The sequence below is a fragment of the Schistocerca nitens genome, chromosome 2 (assembly GCF_023898315.1).
Source record: "Schistocerca nitens isolate TAMUIC-IGC-003100 chromosome 2, iqSchNite1.1, whole genome shotgun sequence".
NCBI lineage: Eukaryota > Metazoa > Arthropoda > Insecta > Orthoptera > Acrididae > Schistocerca > Schistocerca nitens.
Genome location: NC_064615.1, coordinates 881,353,235 through 881,373,808, shown reverse-complemented (window position 1 = coordinate 881,373,808; position 20,574 = coordinate 881,353,235). Strand labels below are relative to the sequence as shown.

The following is a 20,574-nucleotide window of genomic DNA, read 5'->3' as shown; positions in this document are numbered from 1 at the left end:
GGAGTGGCGACATTTACAAATTAGGGCTCCCTGACTGAGGAAATGATCTATGGAGGAGGCAGACTCTGTGAACATGCACATCAGGAAGGTGAGGCCTGAGCTGTTATAGATGCATGCTGATTTCCAGAGTGGGTGGGAGTTCAATTCCGCCAACACCTCTGCCACTGTAACCATGGGGCTGAGCTTTGTATCATGACAGTGAGGACTGGTGGATGATGTGTTTGGGGCCAGTGGGGAGAGGAGTGGGTAAGGAAAGCTGTGAGAGACACTGTGAGCTAAAGGTGATATGGGGAAGTTTCTTCAGTAGGTCAGTGTGGAAAGAGGGAGAAGGGGATTTGATAAGAATGGCGTCTCTGTGAGGGATAAACCCAGCAATGGGGACACTGAGGATATAGTTGCAGATTTCTAGTGTGAGTTTGCAGGCATTGAGGAATTGGGATCAGGGTTGGAAAGGGTGAATGTATGCAGAGTGGGTGCTGGGGATGTGGGAGGAGTGTTGGTGTCCATGGGGGGATCAGAAGGAAGAGGTCTGGGCAGTGGTTTCTTGGAGGAGAGGGTGGAGGTGAGGTCAGCTGTCAGGCATTTGGTTTTTTTTTGAAGGGGGTGGCCTGGGAGGAGGGGTGAAGGACTGTTTGAAGTGGGAGTTGAAGGGAGGCAGGACCCTCATGTGAGGTGGAGGCACTTTGGAGGGGGGGGGGGGTGGATGCTCTGTGGTGGCGACTATGGTGAGCAGAAAGTGACATGGAACCTGTGGCATCATAGCAGGGTGAGTGGAGAGTGGGACAAAGTCGTCCTGATGGGGGAAAGTGGCGGGAGTGGGGGCAGGAGCATGAACAGATGCAGGATGAAGAGCAGGAGTAGGGGCAGGGTCAGACAGGAGATGGAGGAGGAAGAGACTGGGACGAGGGAAGGTGGAGCAGAGCGGGGAAGCCCAAAGGAGGTACTGCAAGAGGGGAGTTGTAAATGATTGTGGTGGTGGGGTTATCCATGGTGGAGTGTGGGGTCTAATGGCAACAGAGAGAGAACGAAGATGGGGTCAGTGAGGAGATAGGTACAAGAAGACAGGGCGGCGGCGGCGGCAACAGACGCACTGCACCTGTAACACCCTACCCCTATATACTGGGCACCTGTAGCGACATCATCTGGGAATGAAGCATACTTATACCTTTTTACAAGTTGCACTGTAGCCAACAGAAGTATGGGAAATACATCGTACGATATTTTTTACGAATTTTAAATTGATCATGTGAGTCCCTTTGCATGATGAGTAACGTTTGATGAAGCCGGATTACCCTCGGCAGGTAAACATCACAAATGCTTGCGTGACGTCTCTGTAAGCTTCCCCCAGGTTAGGTAGTCACTTCCCCTGATTCCAAACTGGGTGGTAACCGTCGTCAAACATCTGAAAACGGTTGTCTTTTCTTGCTGGTGGAAGTAAGTCACTTAGAATTCCGGTATACTGCTCGGTACATGCGAGGTGTAGGATGTTTCACTCTCGTCTCCAGCACCACGACGTCTCCGCCATCGGATTGCATGTGGACAGCTGCTACCGCGTCGTGAACCTCCGCCCGCGCATCAGGACTGTACTGTACCAGGCGAACAACCCACCGCTCTCTGTGCCAGACAGCTGTTAAACATTTAGACTGGCAATAGTTGTCCTATCCTTCTCAAAAGGACTGGGTGCTTAAATATCGCTGGGATAAATACCAGCATGTTGAACAATATGCTTGATGTCATCCTTCTTGCAAACTGAATGGTTGTGAGATGGGTTTTCGAAACATCCTGGAAAGGCTGACACAATGAGCAATAACAAAATACCTGCCTACTGACCGCCACATCCCAAACGTGTATAAGACTGTAGACCTAGATTTCCCACAGAATGTAGCCCTATAGAAGCGTTCCTATTACGTCCCGCCCAATTAGTGGGTTGATGCTTTGAGAACTCAAATGGAAATCCCTGGAGGGAAGACGATGTTCTTTCCGAGGAACACTATTGAAAACCAGCATTTGAAGCTGACCGCAGAAGGATTCCACCGTCACCAGCGTACCTTTCGCACAAGGACCACGAAGATAAGATACGAGAAAGCACTCATAGGTAGGAATAGGTAGTCTTTTTCCCTCGCTCTATTTGCAAATGGAGTAGGAAAGGGAACTATTAGTAGTGGTACACTGTACGATGGCTTGTGATGTAAATGTAAATTTAGTGTACCTATTGTCAGTCCATCCACTTAGAGGCACACAAAATTCACCTAAAAACGTTCTCTCTTATTTATCGAGAAAACAAAAGACAGAACTTCTGCAACTGATTGTCTCTCTGTGGAAACTTTCGTATTAGCCCCAAATTTTTCTCTTCACGAGATGTATGTGAGATGTTGTAATATGTTTGCGAACAGTACTTACAAGGAACAGTACCGAGTCACCCCTCAACACACCTTTCGCCAAATTATCGCTTATCTGCCGTATTCTCACGAATCTTCCAGTATTTGATATATAGCATCTGAATCTACCTGATTTCGATAAGAAAGAGATATCCCTCGCCAAGTTATAGACCTCTGCTAATTCTTTAAATCCTATCACGACCCGACAGCACTGTTCCATTAGTTAGAAGGCTGACAGAGAGCTATCACGACGGTAATAATAGTACACTAAGGTACAAGAGAAAATTCGCAACCTTGCAGAATATTCACGGACCGTACAAGGAAATTCAGAAGCATAATATCCACAATTCATCGATATCGAATGACGTCTATAAATTATCCCTCTGTACACGTCCTAATCTCCTTCATCATGTTCTTGTCATTATTACACCAGAAATACGACAGTGTCGTGGTGTCCAAGTATTAGTTGGCTGCACAGTCTTTTACTCTGTCTCACTCTCTCTCTCCTCGTCACTTGTAAAACTACAAACTATAAAAACTTCGCTAGCATTACATGGTAGAGAACTCAATAAGACTTTACCTCGTTTCTCGCTTCCAGTATATCGATAAACAAATACCGTCCGTATGCTGAAATCGACCATATGTGATAATCCCATTAAATAAACATGTATTGGTCTGCTGGAGCAGGCGACCAGTGATCGAAATCGCTTCCACAGACCCGTGTAAAGTTTTTGCCTGTACTGGAGGAAGACCATATCGACTATCAGCCACAGGGATAGGGTCCTTGCATTGTTGTTGTTTCATAAGCTGTTTGATACATATTGCTGTATCACATCGATGCAGTGTTTGGCTGCAACTGTATATATAACCATACATTTTTGTTTTTCTACCATAATTTTGAGGTCTGTGTAAGGTGCTAAACTGGCATTAACATGTTTCGATCTATTGGCTCTCACAGAAGGCTGGACATAGCACGATGTCAACTATTGTGCTCCCACAACACACAGGATGGTTGAAATAAAAGACATAGGCGATGTTTCTTATTGAGAAAAATGTGGAAGACATGGTTGGTTGGTTGGCTGGATTAAAAGAGGGGGAAAGGGAACAAACTACGAGGTCATCAGTCCATTGTTCCGCATAAAACAATGCCAAAAGTCTGAGAATCTACATCTACATCCATACTCCGCAAGCCACCCGACGGTGTGTGGCGGAGGGTACCTTGAGTATCTCTATCGGTTCTCCCTTCTATTCCAGTCTCGTATTGTTCGTGGAAAGAAGGATTGTCGGTATGCCTCTGTGTGGGCTCTAATCTCTATGATCTTATCCTCATGGTCTCTTCGCGAGATATACGTAGGAGGGAGCAATATACTGCTTGACTCTTCGGTGAAGGTATGTTCTCTAAACTTTAACAAAAGCTCGTACCGAGCTACTGAGCGTCTCTCCTGCAGAGTCTTCCACTGGAGTTTATCTATCATATCCGTAATGCTTTCGCGATTACTAAATGATCCTGTAACGAAGCGCGCTGCTCTCCGTTGGATCTTCTCTATCTCTTCTATCAACCCTATCTGGTACGGATCCCACACTGCTGAGCAGTATTCAAGCAGTGGGCGAACAAGCGTACTGTAACCTACTTCCTTTGTTTTCGGATTGCGTTTCCTTAGGATTCTTCCAATGAATCTCAGTCTGGCATCTGCTTTACCGACGATCAACTTTATATGATCATTCCATTTTAAATCACTCCTAATGCGTACTCCCAGATAATTTATGGAATTAACTGCTTCCAGTTGCTGACCTGCCATTTTGTAGCTAAATGGTAAGGGATCTATCTTTCTATGTATTCGCAGCACATTACACTTGTCTACATTGAGATTCAATTGCCATTCTCTGCACCATGCGTCAATTCGCTGCAGATCCTCCTGCATTTCAGTACAATTTTCCGTTGTTACAACCTCTCGATACACCACAGCATCATCTGCAAAAAGCCTCAGTGAACTTCCGATGTCATCCACCAGGTCATTTATATATATTGTGAATAGCAACGGTCCTATGACACTCCCCTGCGGCACACCTGAAATCACTCTTACTTCGGAAGACTTCTCTCCATTGAGAATGACATTCTGCGTTCTGTTATCTAGGAACTCCTCAATCCAATCACACAATTGGTCTGATAGTCCATATGTTCTTACGTTGTTCATTAAACGACTGTGGGGAACTGTATCGAACGCCTTGCGGAAGTCAAGAAACACGGCATCTACCTGTGAACCCGTGTCTATGGCCCTCTGAGTCTCGTAGACGAATAGCGCGAGCTGGGTTTCACACGACCGTCTTTTTCGAAACCCATGCTGATTCCTACAGAGTAGATTTCTAGTCTCCAGAAAAGTCATTATACTCGAACATAATACGTGTTCCAAAATTCTACAACTGATCGACGTTAGAGATATATGTCTGTAGTTCTGCACATCTGTTCGACGTCCCTTCTTAAAAACGGGGATGACCTGTGCCCTTTTCCAATCCTTTGGAACGCTACGCTCTTCTAGAGACCTACGGTACACCGCTGCAAGAAGGGGGGCAAGTTCCTTCGCGTACTCTGTGTAAAATAGAACTGGTATCCCATCAGGTCCAGAGGCCTTTCCTCTTTTGAGCGATTTTAATTGTTTCTCTATCCCTCTGTCGTCTATTTCGATATCTACCATTTTGTCACCTGTGCGACAATCTAGAGAAGGAACTGCAGTGCAGTCTTCCTCTGTGAAACAACTTTGGAAAAAGACATTTAGTATTTCGGCTTTTAGTCTGTCATCCTCTGTTTCAGTAGCGTTTTGGTCACAGAGTGTCTGGACATTTTGTTTTGATCCACCTACCGCTTTGACATAAGACCAAAATTTCTTAGGATTTTCTGCCAAGTCAGTACATAGAACTTTACTTTCGAATTCGTTGGACGCCTCTCGCATAGCCCTCCTCACACCACATTTCGCTTCGCGTAATTTTTGTTTGTCTGCAAGGCTTTGGCTATGTTTATGTTTGATGTGAAGTTCCCTTTGCTTCCGCAGCAGTTTTCTAACTCGGTTGTTGTACCACGGTGGTTCTTTTCCATAATAATACAAACATAATAAAACAAACGAGACTGACAACTCAAAACGGAATGAAAGGAAAAACCACAAGAACGACGAAGGGCAAAAAACATGTAAATGGACAAAAGGGGACAAGAAAACCACAGAAACGCAAGAAACAGGATGGAGAGAGTAAAATGACAAAGCAGCTTACCATGGCTGGCTGACCATGAGAATAAAAAAGGAGAAGCCAGCCACTCTGCAACACATTAAAACCTCCACCCTAGTAGCACTAGGGTGGACGACACAGAGGGAGAAAGCACATGCGCTAAAACTTCAATCAAATGATAAAACCCACCCTCACGAATAAAACGTACAACTAAATCAGCCGATGAGGCGTTGTCAGATAAAATTAGCGGCAACGAGTCCGGTAACCCAAGATTTCGTCGCTGGGCAGTCAAAGTGGGACAGTGCACCAGAATATGGGCCACTGTCAACCGGGCACCGTACCGACACTCAGGCGGATCTTCACGGTGCAGTAGGTAACCGTGGGTCGCCCAAGCGTGGCCAATGCTGAGCCGGCAGAGGACAACTGGTTCCCTGCGAGAGCCCCGCATGGAAGACTTCCACCCATTCGTAGTCTCCTTAACGACACGCAGTTTGCTGTGTGTACTGTTATGCCATTCCTTCTCCCAAAGCCGAAAAACCCTACTGCGTAAGTCAGAACGCAGGTCAGGTTCAGAGATGCCCATCTCCAGAAGCAGTTTCCGCGTTGCCTGTTTGGCCAGCCTGTCGGCAAGTTCATTGGCTGGGATGCTGACGTGTCCTAGGATCCACACAAAACACCATTGGACGACGGGACTGGTCCAGGGCATAGATGGACTCCTGGATAGACGCTACCAGAGGATGGCAAGGTTAGCAGTGGTCGATAGCTTGTAGGCTGCTCAAGGAGTCAGTATACAGAAGAAACGATTTCTACAGTCGTCTGGTTAGGGAACGTTTCTTCGTTGTAACCTGTCGATACTGTCTTGCTTCTCGGAAGCAACTGTAGGCGACTTGTCAAGGATAGTTGAGGCGTTGCCCATAACTGTTACTGAGGGCTTGCTCAAGTTTTTCAAAAGCGAATCCTTAAACCAACGCTGAAATGTTTCTGCGTTCATTTCTCGTGGTGATTAGTTTTTTTAAATCTAAATAGCAATATGCAGTTTTCCATAAACCGTGCAGACCTACCTGCATAGAGAAGAATCAGTCTGCTATTCCAGTGGGTTGTGGCATGGTGCCAGACATTGAATGATTTGTCCAGCCAGTGCTCATTGAATGGCTTGAATTTACCCATGTTTTATCTAGCCAAACAATGTTATCAAAATTTTCGTTTGATATTGCTCTGAAAAATCGACGTCACTAGAATGTCATCTCTCTGCAGTATGAACTTCGTTCTATTAACTTTTTTTATATTTAAAGGAGAAGCCGTGCACCACATACCACAGTGACGATTTGCAGCGTCTGAAAATTCTTTAAAAGAGTCCTTCAGTTTATCGAAGGCCGGATGTTAATTTCTCGTATAGTAACTATAAATATGACGACGAATTGCATTTCCCTGAAAACCATCCATATTATTCAAACGCTTCTCGCATTGCTTCTTTTTTTCCTCGAATGTTGAGTTAGTACAGCTTCACTTTCTTCTGTTCTGTACTGTCCTTTCCCAATTCTCACAACAGCGCTTTTTTTTTAATTTTTAATGGCTCCACTGTTCAGTCAACGACTTTAGGTAGAGGTAGCAAGAGTCCATCATTGTTTTTTTTCTCATTCGAATTACTCCCTGGCATTACTGCAATATTCACGAGCCTACCCTTTCAGTGCAATGCCCTGACTGCAGACCGACTTCTCTTGCACAGCACGCGTCTGCGGACGCCCTCTCCCGGTTCTTGATTCTCACATTGAAACGATGTGAGCGGAAAGAAATAAGCATATAAATCTGATAAACCTCAGGTCACAGCACCGCGCAGTAAGTCTGCTATACGACCACTGTAGGTTTCTTGTGTAGAGCCCAGTTTGCGGTCACAAGGTGCTTTTTTCTTTCTTTTTTCTTTTCTCCCAATGTTTCAGGATTTCGAAATCGTACGCATTACGGAAAGTGCAGATTCCAAGAGGATTCCCGTGTCCTTTCTTTGCAAATCCGTAGAATATCCATGGCGGTGCTGGCGAAACTGCGGACGCATTGGGGTGTGAGGTCAGGAGGACGAGGCGTTGGAGTAACCCTCTTGCTTTCCTTGAGGCACCCTACCATAATAAAAAATGCCCTCATCCCAGCAGGCTCTTACTGCGAAAAGCATTCGTGTAACCGCAGCCGTGTTCTTTATGTGACTGTTATTATGGCTTTATAAGAAATCATTCATTCCCCTTCTAGTTTCGCAGGTTATTCTAGTCAACATGCGTGGATTCACACCATGAACGTGCCACATGTATTGTGAAATCGTTAGACGTGAACCACTCTGCAGTTCCAGACGTGTACACTAGCCACGCTGCTCCAGATTTGTATTTCATAGGTGAAACGCGTAATAGGGGCTTTAAACACGAATAACGTACGCAATATTACGCAGCGTGCTCTACTTTTGATGTCAGCCTAACTGGCGGATACGTTGTTCCGGGGATAGCTAACCGGAAAATAAAATGCCGTCATACAATGTGCGCCCCGAGTTAGCCTATTCCACCGACGGCTATCTGTGGATTTACCATAAGTTTGTATAACTGGCCTTAAATAGGCTACAGTGAAAAGTGCATATATGATATCAATATAAAAACATATATTATACACACATCAAAAAAAGTTTTGCTGCAGCCCGGTTCCCAGAACTCCTGAAGATAGACGTTGACTGTGGATATTATATCACAGACACAGTCCCTTTGACTGTTCAGACATGTCACTCAACCCGCCCAAAGATGTAAACAACCACGCATGAGGAGCGCCTATTATACGGAGGGTGTCCGACAGCCGATCAGTTCCAGTCATTCCACCAGGAAGGAGGGAAACGGCTTGTGTTCTCTGTAGTTCAACCATGCCTAGACAGTCAATACCGCGGTTCGATCGCGTCCGCATTGTTACTTTGTGCCAGGAAGGGTTTCCAACAAGGGAAGTGTCCAGGCGTCTCGGAGTGAACCAAAGCGATGTTGTTCGGACATGGAAGAGATACAGACAGACAGGAACTGTCAATGACATGTCTCGCTCAGACCGCCCAAGGGCTACTAATGAAGTCGATGACCGCTCCTATGGATTATGACTCGGAGGAACCCTGACAGGAAGGCCACCATGTTAAATAATGTTTTTCGTGAAGCCACAGGACGTCGTGTTACGACTCAAACTGTGCGCAATAGGTTTCATGATGCACAACTTCACGCTCGATCTCCATGGCGAGGTCCATCTTTGCAACCACGACACCATGCAGCTCGGTACAGATGGGCCAAAAAACATGACGAATCGACCGCTCAGGATAGGCATCTCGTTCTCTTCACCGATGAGTGTCGAAACGCATTCAGCCATACGTGTTTGGAGGCAACCCGGTCAGGCTGAACGCCGTAGACACACTGTTCAGCGCGTGCAGCAAGGTGGAGGTGCTTGCTGTTTTGGGGTGGCATTTTGTGGAGTCGACGTACGTCGCTGGTGGTCATGGAAGGCGCCGTAACTACTTTACGATACGTGAATGCCATCCTCCGGCTGATAGTGCAACCATATCGGCAGCGTATTGGCGAGGCATTCGTTTTCATGGACGACAATTCGCGCCCCATCGTGCACATCTTGTGAATGACTTCCCTCAGGATAACGACATCGCTCGACTAGAGTGGCGAGCAAGTTCTCCAGACATGAACTCTATCGAACATGCCTGCGGTAGATTCAATAGAGCTGTTTATGGACGACGTTACCCACCAACCACTCAGAGGGATCTACGCCGAGTCGCCGTTGAGGAGTGGGACAATCTGGACCAACAGTGCCTTGATGAACTTGTGGATAGTATGCCACGACGAATATAGGCACGCATCAATGCAAGAGGACGTGCTACTGGGTATTAGACGTACCAGTGAGTACAGCAGTGTGGTCCACCACCTCTGAAGGAGCCGGCCGTTGTGGCCGAGCGGTTCTAGGCGCTTAAGTCTGGAACCGCGCGACCGCTACGGTCGCAGGTTCGAATCCTGCCTCGGGCATGGATGTGTGTGATGTCCTTAGGTTAGTTAGGTTTAAGTAGTTCTACGTTCTAGGGTACTGATGACCTCAGATGTTAAGTCCCATAGTGCTCAGAGCCATTTGAACCATTTTTTGAACCTCTGAAGGTCTTGCTGTTTGGTGGTACAACAGGTAATGTGTGGTTTTCATGAGCAATAAAAAGGGCGGAAATGATGTTTATGTTGATCTCTATTCCAATTTTCCGTACAGGTTCAAGAACTCTCGGAACCGAGGGTATGCAAAACTTTTTCGATGTATGTATATACACACATACACAAAAATGATCATGATTGTGTATGTAAGAACGAGAAGTTAGTGACAATATATATTTATTTACATTTTCATTCAGTAGAGAACAAATGATGAGCGCATCAAGAAAGAAGCTTTCTGTGGCTCAAAACAGAAAAAGAACTAAGGATACAATTGAAGAAATAAATAAATCGACTTCTAAAATGAGAAGATGACTTCACGGAGCAGGGTCATCATTAAGCTTCTCTGATACTTCTGATACTACGACTTCAGGTTTCTCGAACAATTCTTGTAATCTTGACATACACGATAATTCGACTGAACAGTCAAAGGTTCAGGTCTCAGATGATGATAAAGAGGCTTTATCGTCCGTATTATCTCAGCAGGAAGATGACGTAGAGCTAGCAACTATTGCAGACAGTTAGTAAAGACAAAATTATAGATCTAATGGACGCAGGTACATGGACAGAACACAAAAAATTACAGACCAACAGAAGTCATTCATCAGCAAACAAGCTGCATTGCTAAGTGATAAACTTTCAGATAACATAGAGGTTAGGTCCATTGAACGCATGTGTAGGCGTCTGATATGTCACATGTGGTTCAGAACAATGGAAAATCAGGAAAATATTAAAAGATCCTGGCTTGTGTATTCCAGAGCGAAAAATGCAATTTACTGTACTACCTGCAAGCTATACGGCAGCTTTTCTGCATCAGCATTGTGTAGGGAGGGTCTCATTAATTCTGAAAAATCTTTAGAAAAATTATCTGAGCGTGAAGCTTCACAAACACATAAAGAATCTTTTATTGAAAGGAGAACCCGTCTGTAGCAAATGAAATCGTGCCAGGGCATCGATCGTGAAACTGAAAGATTAATTCATTCTGAGAAAGAAAAATGGAGACGTATTCTGCTTGTAATAATGGACGCAATCATGGATCTTGCCACAAACTGTCTTTATTTTAGATGTTCTAAAGAAATATTGAGTGATCTCACTTTCCTCAACCTAGTAAATTAAATTTTCTTACCAAATACAATCTTACTCTGAAGAACATATTAGATGACGTAAATAAGGGAAAGGTATCATATTTGTCGAACACACTAAACAATGAAATCATCGATATAATGACAAACATAGTCCGAAATACCATTATCAGTGAGATCGAGGAGAGGAACTATTTCACCATCGTGTTTGGCTGCACTCCAGGTGTATCTCACACGGAACAAATAAGTCAAGTGAATCGTCACATGAAAATAACAGAAACAGGATGTGAAACAAAGGATAGCTTTATTGATTTTATAGAAGTTGATGGAAAGACTGGAGTATACATCACATGGCGAATACTAGAAAAATTAGAAGCTGATGGTTCGGATGTGCAGTAATGTTATGGACAATATAAAAGTAGTATTTGACAAAATTATAGGCCCTAACACAAGTTGAAACAAGAAAGAGAGCGCAAAGAGTCAACACGAAAATTTTGCCTTCCCCAGTGGCTACATATTTTTAAATATGTCGACTGAGAATGTGCAGAAAAATGGAGCCAATCTAGCATGAAAATATTTGAAAGACTTGAATGTATTTGATTTTTGCCTGGAACTCCCCGCATTAAAAAAGTTAATAACCGAAGATAATAAAAAATCAAGTGTGTTTGACCTGTTACAACAACTGTGCAAGCATGATTTGCAAAAAGCTTTTACTAACATTAGCATACAGCTTTAAGCGTATACTGCACATTGCTGACGACTTCTGCAAGCTGCGAGCGGAGCTTCAGGAAACCGAAAATAATTAAAATCGATCTGATTTCAAGAACATCTATCTAGCCCTGCGATCCTAGCCATTGAAAATAAACTGCCTATGAAATGAACTTTGAGGAGGTAATAGATTCTTTCGCAGTAAGGAAAGCACGCCGAACACCCCAGGGTCTATATTTCCGACCCGGGCCAAAAACTTGATAGTGCCCGCCCCCCACAATCTAACGTTTCAGGTATGACGTCAAAAATTAAAAAAAAAAAAGATTTTTCAAAAACACGTTCACTTCGTAGCGCACATCTTTCTGAAAAGCTTGATGTATAAAACGCACATCTTCGAGGAAATGTAAGACATGTTATTTGGACGTAAGTATGCCAAAGTAAAGTGCAGTGCAATGCGCCTTCACACAACATTCTTCTATCGCACATCACTATATTTCGCTCTGTGGAATTCGGACGTGTATATTTTGTAATGGAAGCCATCAAACCTATATTCAGGACAGTGGAAATTAAAAACGTCCTGTGGTGCCTCTCCTGCTCACAGTCTCCCGGTTAAACATCCAACCTCCTTTAAAAAATCGCACAATAAAATACTGCGAGACATTACTTGTAGCCGGGAAAATAGGAACTCCTCAGAAAATTTACACACTTTATTGGCTATAAACTAATAACTTTCTCTTTTGTGTCACATAAAATGAAATATATGAAACATAAAACCAGTAAAGACAAGAGACAAGCAAGACAGTACACATTTCTTCAGTCCATAGGTCCCAGCATTTTTTCTCTCTAATCTTGCAACTGCTTTACACGGCTTGCTTTCCTTTCTGCGAAAGTTCGTCAAACGGATTGCTACACGAAAAATCGAAATGTCGTTGTCTAGTACTGAAAAAGCTATTAATACGAATAGTACCCAAGACTGGGGCCGCAGCTCGTGGTCGTGCGGTAGCGTTCTCGCTTCCCGCGCCCGGGTTCCCGGGTTCGATTCCCGGCGGGGTCAGGGGTTTTCTCTGCCTCGTGATGCCTGGGTGTTGTGTTGTGTGGTGTCCTTAGGTTAGTTAGGTTTAAGTAGTTCTAAGTTCTAGGGGCTGATGACCATAGCTGTTAAGTCCCATAGTGCTCAGAGCCATTTGAACCATTTTTGAACCCAAGACTGGTGTAGTTTCTCAATTTGATTGCGTTTATTTTGTCACTGTCTGCTAGATAAAACGAAATAAGCCTTTCTAATATTGCAGCAAATTCACGAAGTACCAACGTCAAATGTCTGTTTGGCCTAATAAAAGCAAGAAGTTTTATGTTAGAAAGTAGTTTGACATTTCATTCACACGCTCCAGTTTCTCAAGCAAGAGATCCAAAAGTGGCAGTGCGAAATTTTTATACAAATTTAGAATCGTTATATTCTTCCACATAATTCGTGTGATCCCTCATTTCTTCACCTTCCTCGTTCTAACAAACAATCTTGTCATCACTAATTCTGTAACTGCCCCTGCCATTGTCAAAAATTACTCTCCAGTTAACTTCACCTACCCCGCCAGAACGACCGGTTCAGTTATCCTGCGTTTATTTTCTAGTTAGGCGTTATTACGTGTTCATACCATGCGTTTTCCGCTCTATTTCGAGAATGGAACTTAAACGGGTTCCAACCGGGGCCTGTACAACTGGCCCTTAGTTGTATAGCGATCTTACAAAACTTTTCTGTTAAAATTTCAATTTATTGGACACAACGAGACGATTAAATTGTAATATTTCTTATCTGTTATTCCTGTTAGCCGTTTGTTTCTACTCTGATAGTTTGAATCTATGATTTCGCTAGTAATTAGAACAACACTGATCTTTCAAACACCCAGTCAACCACATAAACAAACAGCTATTGGTATTCACCCATTCCGGTTTATGTGGCTCAACTACTATAGTCACGTCCCCTTTTGTCTGCGGGAAAGTTTCTTATTTCTAGATGCGACAGGGATTCCCCTGGCAGAGACATCACGCATTCGAAAATTATCTTATTGTGCATTCAGAAATCAACTTAGAATGTGTTAAAAATGTTCAACACTAAAAGGGATACGTTTCAAAATCATGTGAATAGTGATATATCAACGTGTGCTGGTTGCTAGGCGCTTTGTGAAACAAGGTTCTTTTTTTCTTGAAGGTTCTTTTTCTCTTGGCGCCCCCTGAAATTGCTGGGCGAGGCAGATACCCCTGTTTGCCGTCCGATAGAAGAATGCTGTGTGAAGAGGCGTGGCACTGCACTTTGACAAAGTTAAGACCAAATAATATGTCTTAAATTTCCTCAAACATATATTTTTTATACAGGGTGAGTCACTAACTGTTGCCACCAAGAATAACTCCGAAAGTATGATAGGACCTGAAAAGTTTGTGGGAGAAAAGTTGCATGGGACAACGGGGGCCATAATATGACGTTGGTTTTTTGTTGCTAGGATATGGTCAACTTTGTTTTTTTTTCTTTTTTAATGGGATGCTACAGTAAGGTGCTTATTTTCTGTTAGCGGCTATCGAGACGAATCCAATGATGTGTAACAGTGAGATCTTTGAAGGTCAACGAAGGTAAAAAAGGTGGCATGAACGTTCATTTACAGAAGGTCTTCTAAGTGATGACCATTGGTATGAGTGCATTGCTGCAATCTTCTTATCATACTCGTACTTCACAGTCTTACACAGGCCGAATCTTCGGCAGTAGATACACAGGCAATGATGATGGTTATCTGTCCACAGTTATCACTTGGACGAGCGTACGCATAACCGACACGACGCGGGTGATTGTTGATGATGCGGAAGCCGAATGGTCGAACGAGGGTTCTTATGCTCGTCACGTACACTCAGATATCTCGTACCAGTCCTTCTTGAGACCTATAATAATATAACGCTGTTCATAAAAGTTAATTTACGGTTCACAGTTCTCACTCGTATGAGCGTGCGCGTAACCGTCGCGACGCAGCTGATTTTGATGATGTGGAAACGCGATGATTGAACGCATGTTCTCACGCTCTCTACAACACACTGGCACTTGATTGCTCTCCTTACTGGCTAAACCTTTTTGCTGATTCACATTAGTTTCATTCTGGGAGGCCAGATGATTTATGTTGTACGGTACGACACGCAAACGGGTGGATACTCAAATACATTACCGGCGGCACTGCGCATATTTTAATTACTTCTTTATGCACTTTTCACTGAATCCACTTCCATATCTCATTAATTCAAAATAATAGTACGAGGGCAGTTCAATAAGTAATGCAACACGTTTTTTTTCTCGGCCAATTTTGGTTGAAAAAACCGGAAATTTCTTGTGGAATATTTTCAAACATTCCCGCTTCGTCTCGTATAGTTTCATTGACTTCCGACAGGTGGCAGCGCTGTACGGTGCTGTTGAAATGGCGTCTGTAACGGATGTGCGTTGCAAACAACGGGCAGTGATCGAGTTTCTTTTGGCGGAAAACCAGGGCATCTCAGATATTCATAGGCGCTTGCAGAATGTCTACGGTGATCTGGCAGTGGACAAAAGCACGGTGAGTCGTTGGTCAAAGCGTGTGTCATCATCGCCGCAAGGTCAAGCAAGACTGTCTGATCTCCCGCGTGCGGGCCGGCCGTGCACAGCTGTGACTCCTGCAATGGCGGAGCGTGCAAACACACTCGTTCGAGATGATCGACGGATCACCGTCAAACAACTCAGTGCTCAACTTGACATCTCTATTGGTAGTGCTGTCACAATTGTTCACCAGTTGGGATATTCAAAGGTTTGTTCCCGCTGGGTCCCTCGTTGTGTAACCGAACACCATAAAGAGCAAAGGAGAACCATCTGTGCGGAATTGCTTGCTCGTCATGTGGCTGAGGGTGACAATTTCTTGTCAAAGATTGTTACAGGCGATGAAACATGGGTTCATCACTTCGAACCTGAAACAAAACGGCAATCAATGGAGTGGCGCCACATCCACTCCCCTACCAAGAAAAAGTTTAAAGCCATACCCTCAGCCGATAAAGTCATGGTTACAGTCTTCTGGGACGCTGAAGGGGTTATTCTGTTCGATGTCCTTCCCCATGGTCAAACGATCAACTCTGAAGTGTATTGTGCTACTCTTCAGAAATTGAAGAAACGACTTCAGCGTGTTCGTAGGCACAAAAATCAGAACGAACTTCTCCTTCTTCATGACAACGCAAGACCTCACACAAGTCTTCGCACCCGAGAGGAGCTCATAAAACTTCAGTGGACTGTTCTTCCTCATGCACCCTACAGCCCCGATCTCGCACCGTCGGATTTCCATATGTTTGGCCCAATGAAGGACGCAATCCGTGGGACGCACTACGCGGATGATGAAGAAGTTATTGATGCAGTACGACGTTGGCTCCGACATCGACCAGTGGAATGGTACCGTGCAGGCATACAGGCCCTCATTTCAAGGTGGCGTAAGGCCGTAGCATTGAATGGAGATTACGTTGAAAAATAGTGTTGTGTAGCTAAAAGATTGGGGAATAACCTGGTGTATTTCAATGCTGAATAAAACAACCCCTGTTTCAGAAAAAAAATGTGTTGCATTACTTATTGAACAGCCCTCGTACTTGCAGGCACACTTTAACTTCCATAATAATGCCTTTCTCACGCAGAGCTAGCCACAACACAACGTAGCAGCTTCCTGTACCGTGCTCGACTCTCAAAAGAAACAGCCGCTCGCAAAGATACTCCGCAACCCATCCAGCGGTATGACAATACGCTTACAACAGCATGTGGCGTTTACAATTTTTTAACTTAAAAAGTACTTTTTTGAGCATTATTGGTTGCACGAGAAGTTTCCTACTAACTACGGAGGTGTGTCCACTTCTATGTCTAGGGCTAGTACAGTCGACGTGTGCGACGAGGATGGCGGGATTACCGAATAAAAAAATTAAAACAGACGCACTGCTGCTCGTATCTTCGACACGGACACAGATACAAGAAGGGCAATCGTGCTATTTAATTTCTCCCTGGTAGCTAAGCAACATTTGCTTCATACGTGATGGACAAAATGTTATTTGGGAAGGTCAAAATAAATGCATCTCTCTGTACGCTGCCTCACTACCATGACAGAATTAGAGGGTTATATGACCGCTTGGTTCTGCGTCATTGAGAGCAGTCCAGAGCTACCAGAGTCCTATTTTAAGAGAATCACAGAAATTGCGTCTAGCGAGTTTATGCTCTCGGTTGGTGTGCAAAATTCGGAAAACGATACGCGCTATCTATTGATAGCATTATAACGGTTGGTTTGCAGTGTCCACTGATAAGATCACAAACGAGGAAGTCACTCGCAGAATCGAAGAAGAAAGATATATGTGAAAAACACTGATTACAAGATGGGACAAAATGATGGGATCTAGGACCGACTTCGATGGTATCAGAAGCAGCCGTAGAGGGCAAAAACTGTAAGTGTAGACAGACTAGAATATAACGACTTATCAAGATGGTTGGTTGGTTTTGGGGAAGGAGACCAGACAGCGTGGTCATCGGTCTCATCGGATTAGGGAAGGATGGGGAAGGAAGTCGGCCGTGCCCTTTTAGAGGAACCATCCCGGCATTTGCCTGGAGTGATTTAGGGAAATCACGGAAAACCTAAATCAGGATGGCCGGACGCGGGATTGAACCGTCGTCCTCCCGAATGCGAGTCCAGTGTCTAACCACTGCGCCACCTCGCTCGGTTACTTATCAAGAAATGAAGAATTTGTCACGGGAGAGAAAGATCCATCTAACCTGTCTGATGAGGCAAATGAAATTATGAATAAAGGGGCAGAGTATTTAACAAACGAAAGTAATTTTTACAGTCTGTACCTGCCGATTTATTACACCGTCTACTTTTTTCTAATTACATAACTTTTTTCTGTGGGGTTGAAATGAGCCTTAGAAAATAATTTCGACTTTTATGGAAATTTATGGACATTGTCGAAACAGTTAGAGATTAATGGTGCATTGAATTTAGGAATCAGTAAACTAATTGGCCCCGAAGAAATTTCCCAAAAACTGAGTAGAAGACCAGGAAGAAACTATATACTCCGATGAGCGATCAACACACTGAACATATCCAGGGTAATAAGTCCATTACACCTGATCACGGAAGGTGATCACGGGAGGTGACAAGAGACACAATCTCAAAATTGTCATACAGCGAAAGAAGAGTACTATTTAAACAAGGTGAAACGTATACAAATTTACATCAGTGGATGCGAGTGCGAGCTGTATTTTTTGTATGAGTCTAAGTGTGTGTGTGTGTGTGATTTTGTGTGTGTTCTGTCGAGGGCACGTCACGTATACGTCCTAAAGGAAAGAATACTGTTATTAAGATAGTGCATCTAGGGGTGGCTTGGGAAGGAATGCGACGACATATAAAAACAATCGAAATGTAACACACGAGTCGAATACATGGTTCTTAAGGTCAGTAGCCTGATTTTTAAGGTTTTGGCGTACATTTTGGCTGCTCAAGGAGAATGGCCTAGAAGCCTCCACGTTTCTCTCCCAGGCAACTTTCGGTTGTAGAAATAGTTCAAAAACCAAGATCGCTTAAATACTGTTTACTGGACAACCGGTTTCAACACACTAAAGGTGCCATCATCGGATCTGAGAGTAGATTAACATTAATAAAGCATTTGGATATAACGATACAAATGGTTTATAATCTATATTCAGATCCGATTGTGGCACCTTTAGTGTGTTGAAATCGGCTATCCAGTAATCAGTATTTAAGCAATGTTGGCTTTTGAATTATTTCTACAACAGTGTGATCGCTCCACTATGCACTATGTGTTCACTGCCAAACTTTAGGTTACTTGCTGTAGGGTGGATGTATTTTCCTTTACATGCAAATAAAAAAAGGTATTTAAAAAGAAAGCTTTACTTAAAATTAATGTTATAATGACTTTATTAAACATTCAGTGCATTTTCTTTGACTCCACAGAATACAACAATTTTAATTCCTTTTGACTATTTAACCAAAGACTGCTATAAATAAGCAAGTGGGCAACGTCTGGTAACGCTGATTCAAAAATTTAGGCAAATGCCAATCTCTCGAGAAACTAGAACAATAGACAGATGCAACATGCAACACTGGCAAGATTCAGTGATCGTTCAGTGCCGAGGTCGTATGTATAAGTGCTACACACGTTTCAGGAACGATGCATTGTCGTATCTATTGCCGAATAGCTGATGGAACAAATATTGATTTATCTTGATAACATATGTCACTATGCCTGAGCTCAACAATAACAATCCCTTCTACAGTGAAATGGTTGGAGTGGGCGTTCTGTTGGCTAATTAGTGGCATCTTGCTCTTACTACCTTAAGTTAGTGATCGTACAAACATTAATACGGTCTCACTGGGAGAGCTAGAGAATTGACACATGCAGCATGTCTACACATTTCGTCGCGACAGTTAATTACTGTCGATACTGTATGTAGAATTTACTATGCACTTTTCGAGAATGATGAACTGTTGCGTCTCTTGCTGAACATAAACGGGAATATGTCAGTCTAGTAATGGTCCCTTCTACACAGGAAACATGTGCGAGCTTTCCGATATGAATTGCTGAAACCTCTCGTATTCTGCTTCAGTGGGAACTTAAATCTAGTTAGGAGCTATTCCACTGACCGACCTTGATCAGTTCCACTCTTCTGGCGAGACCGACGACGTTGATGCCGTGCCTGAGCAGTTCCTGAGCGATAGCGGCGCCCATGCCGGAACTGGCGCCAGTAACCAGGGCAACGCGGCCTGTGTACTTCTCGATGCCCATGTCTGATGCTGCTGTCTACTGCTGCTGCTGCTGCTGCTGCGACAACTGTCTACCGCTGAGCCTCTGAGCCTCTCCTTTAGCATCAATGGTTGCTATTTATAGAGCTGACCGCGGAGCGTTCAAGTTACGCAATACTGCACTACAGCAGGCAACGTCTCTAAAGTCACGTGACCAAGCTGTTAGATAAACCAGGCGCGAAGGCCATTGCTACCGCTGCCTGACAGAACAGTTGATCTTCGTGAATCAGTTACCCACCGTTGTATCCCTTTCCTTTATCAACACTATAACTGCTCTCTAGAAGCAAAGGAGTTTCGACGTTCAGTTACTTGCACAGGCCAGCAAGAAACTTGTAAGTAGGCTGTTTAGGTTTTTATATTGGTAACGGCACGTAGTGCTCTGTATGAAAATCACTAGCTGTGGTGTGTGCAGTCTGTGGCTGGTTGGCATTGTTGTAATATTCGCTATTGTAGTGTTGGGCAATTGGATGTTAACAGCGCAGCGCGTAGCGCTGCGCAGTTGGATGTTGGAGGTAAGCCGCCAGCAGTGGTAGATGTGGGGAGAGAAATGGCGGAGTTTTGAGAGCGTATGATCTGGACGTGTGTCCATCAGAGACAGTAAATTTGTAAGACTGGATGCCATGAACTGCTATATATATTATGACTTTTGAACACTTTTAAGGTAAATACATTGTTAGTTCTGTATCAAAATCTTTCATTTGCTAACTATGCCTACCAGTAATTAGTGCCTTCAGTAGTTTGAATCTTTTATTTAGCTGGCAGTAGTGGCGCTCGCTGTATTGCAGTAGTTCAAGTAACGAAGGTTTTTCTGAGATAAGTGATTTGTGAAAGGTATAGGTTAATGTCAGTCAGGGCCATTCTTTTGTAGGGATTATTGAAAGTCAGATTGCGTTGCGCTAAAAATATTGTGTGTCAGTTTAGTGTTGATCAGAATAAGTGAAGAGAGTAATGTCTGAGTACGTTCAGTTTTGCTCAGCTGTTTGAAAATAAAATAAAATAAGATGTTTATCAGCACAGTAATTCATTAAATTTTCTAAGGGGACGTTTCATATGTCGACCCTTAGCCGAGGATACCACACTGGAATCTTCTGATTTTTTTCTTGTAGTTTGTGTAATTAGTGCCCGCATCTCGTGGTCGTGCGGTAGCGTTCTCGCT

At 43.8% G+C, this 20,574-nt stretch overlaps 1 protein-coding gene across 1 annotated transcript in view; it reads right to left on the bottom strand.

Annotated features, from left to right (window-relative positions):
* Nucleotides 1-19,478, bottom strand: part of LOC126237183 (dehydrogenase/reductase SDR family member 11-like) — a 68,157-nt gene extending 48,679 nt beyond the window's left edge. The window contains exon 1 of the mRNA XM_049947059.1: nucleotides 19,264-19,478. Coding sequence (XP_049803016.1) covers nucleotides 19,264-19,401 — 138 coding nt within the window. The 5' untranslated portion in view covers nucleotides 19,402-19,478. The remainder of the gene's footprint in view (nucleotides 1-19,263) is intronic.
* Nucleotides 19,479-20,574: the final 1,096 nt, after the last annotated feature.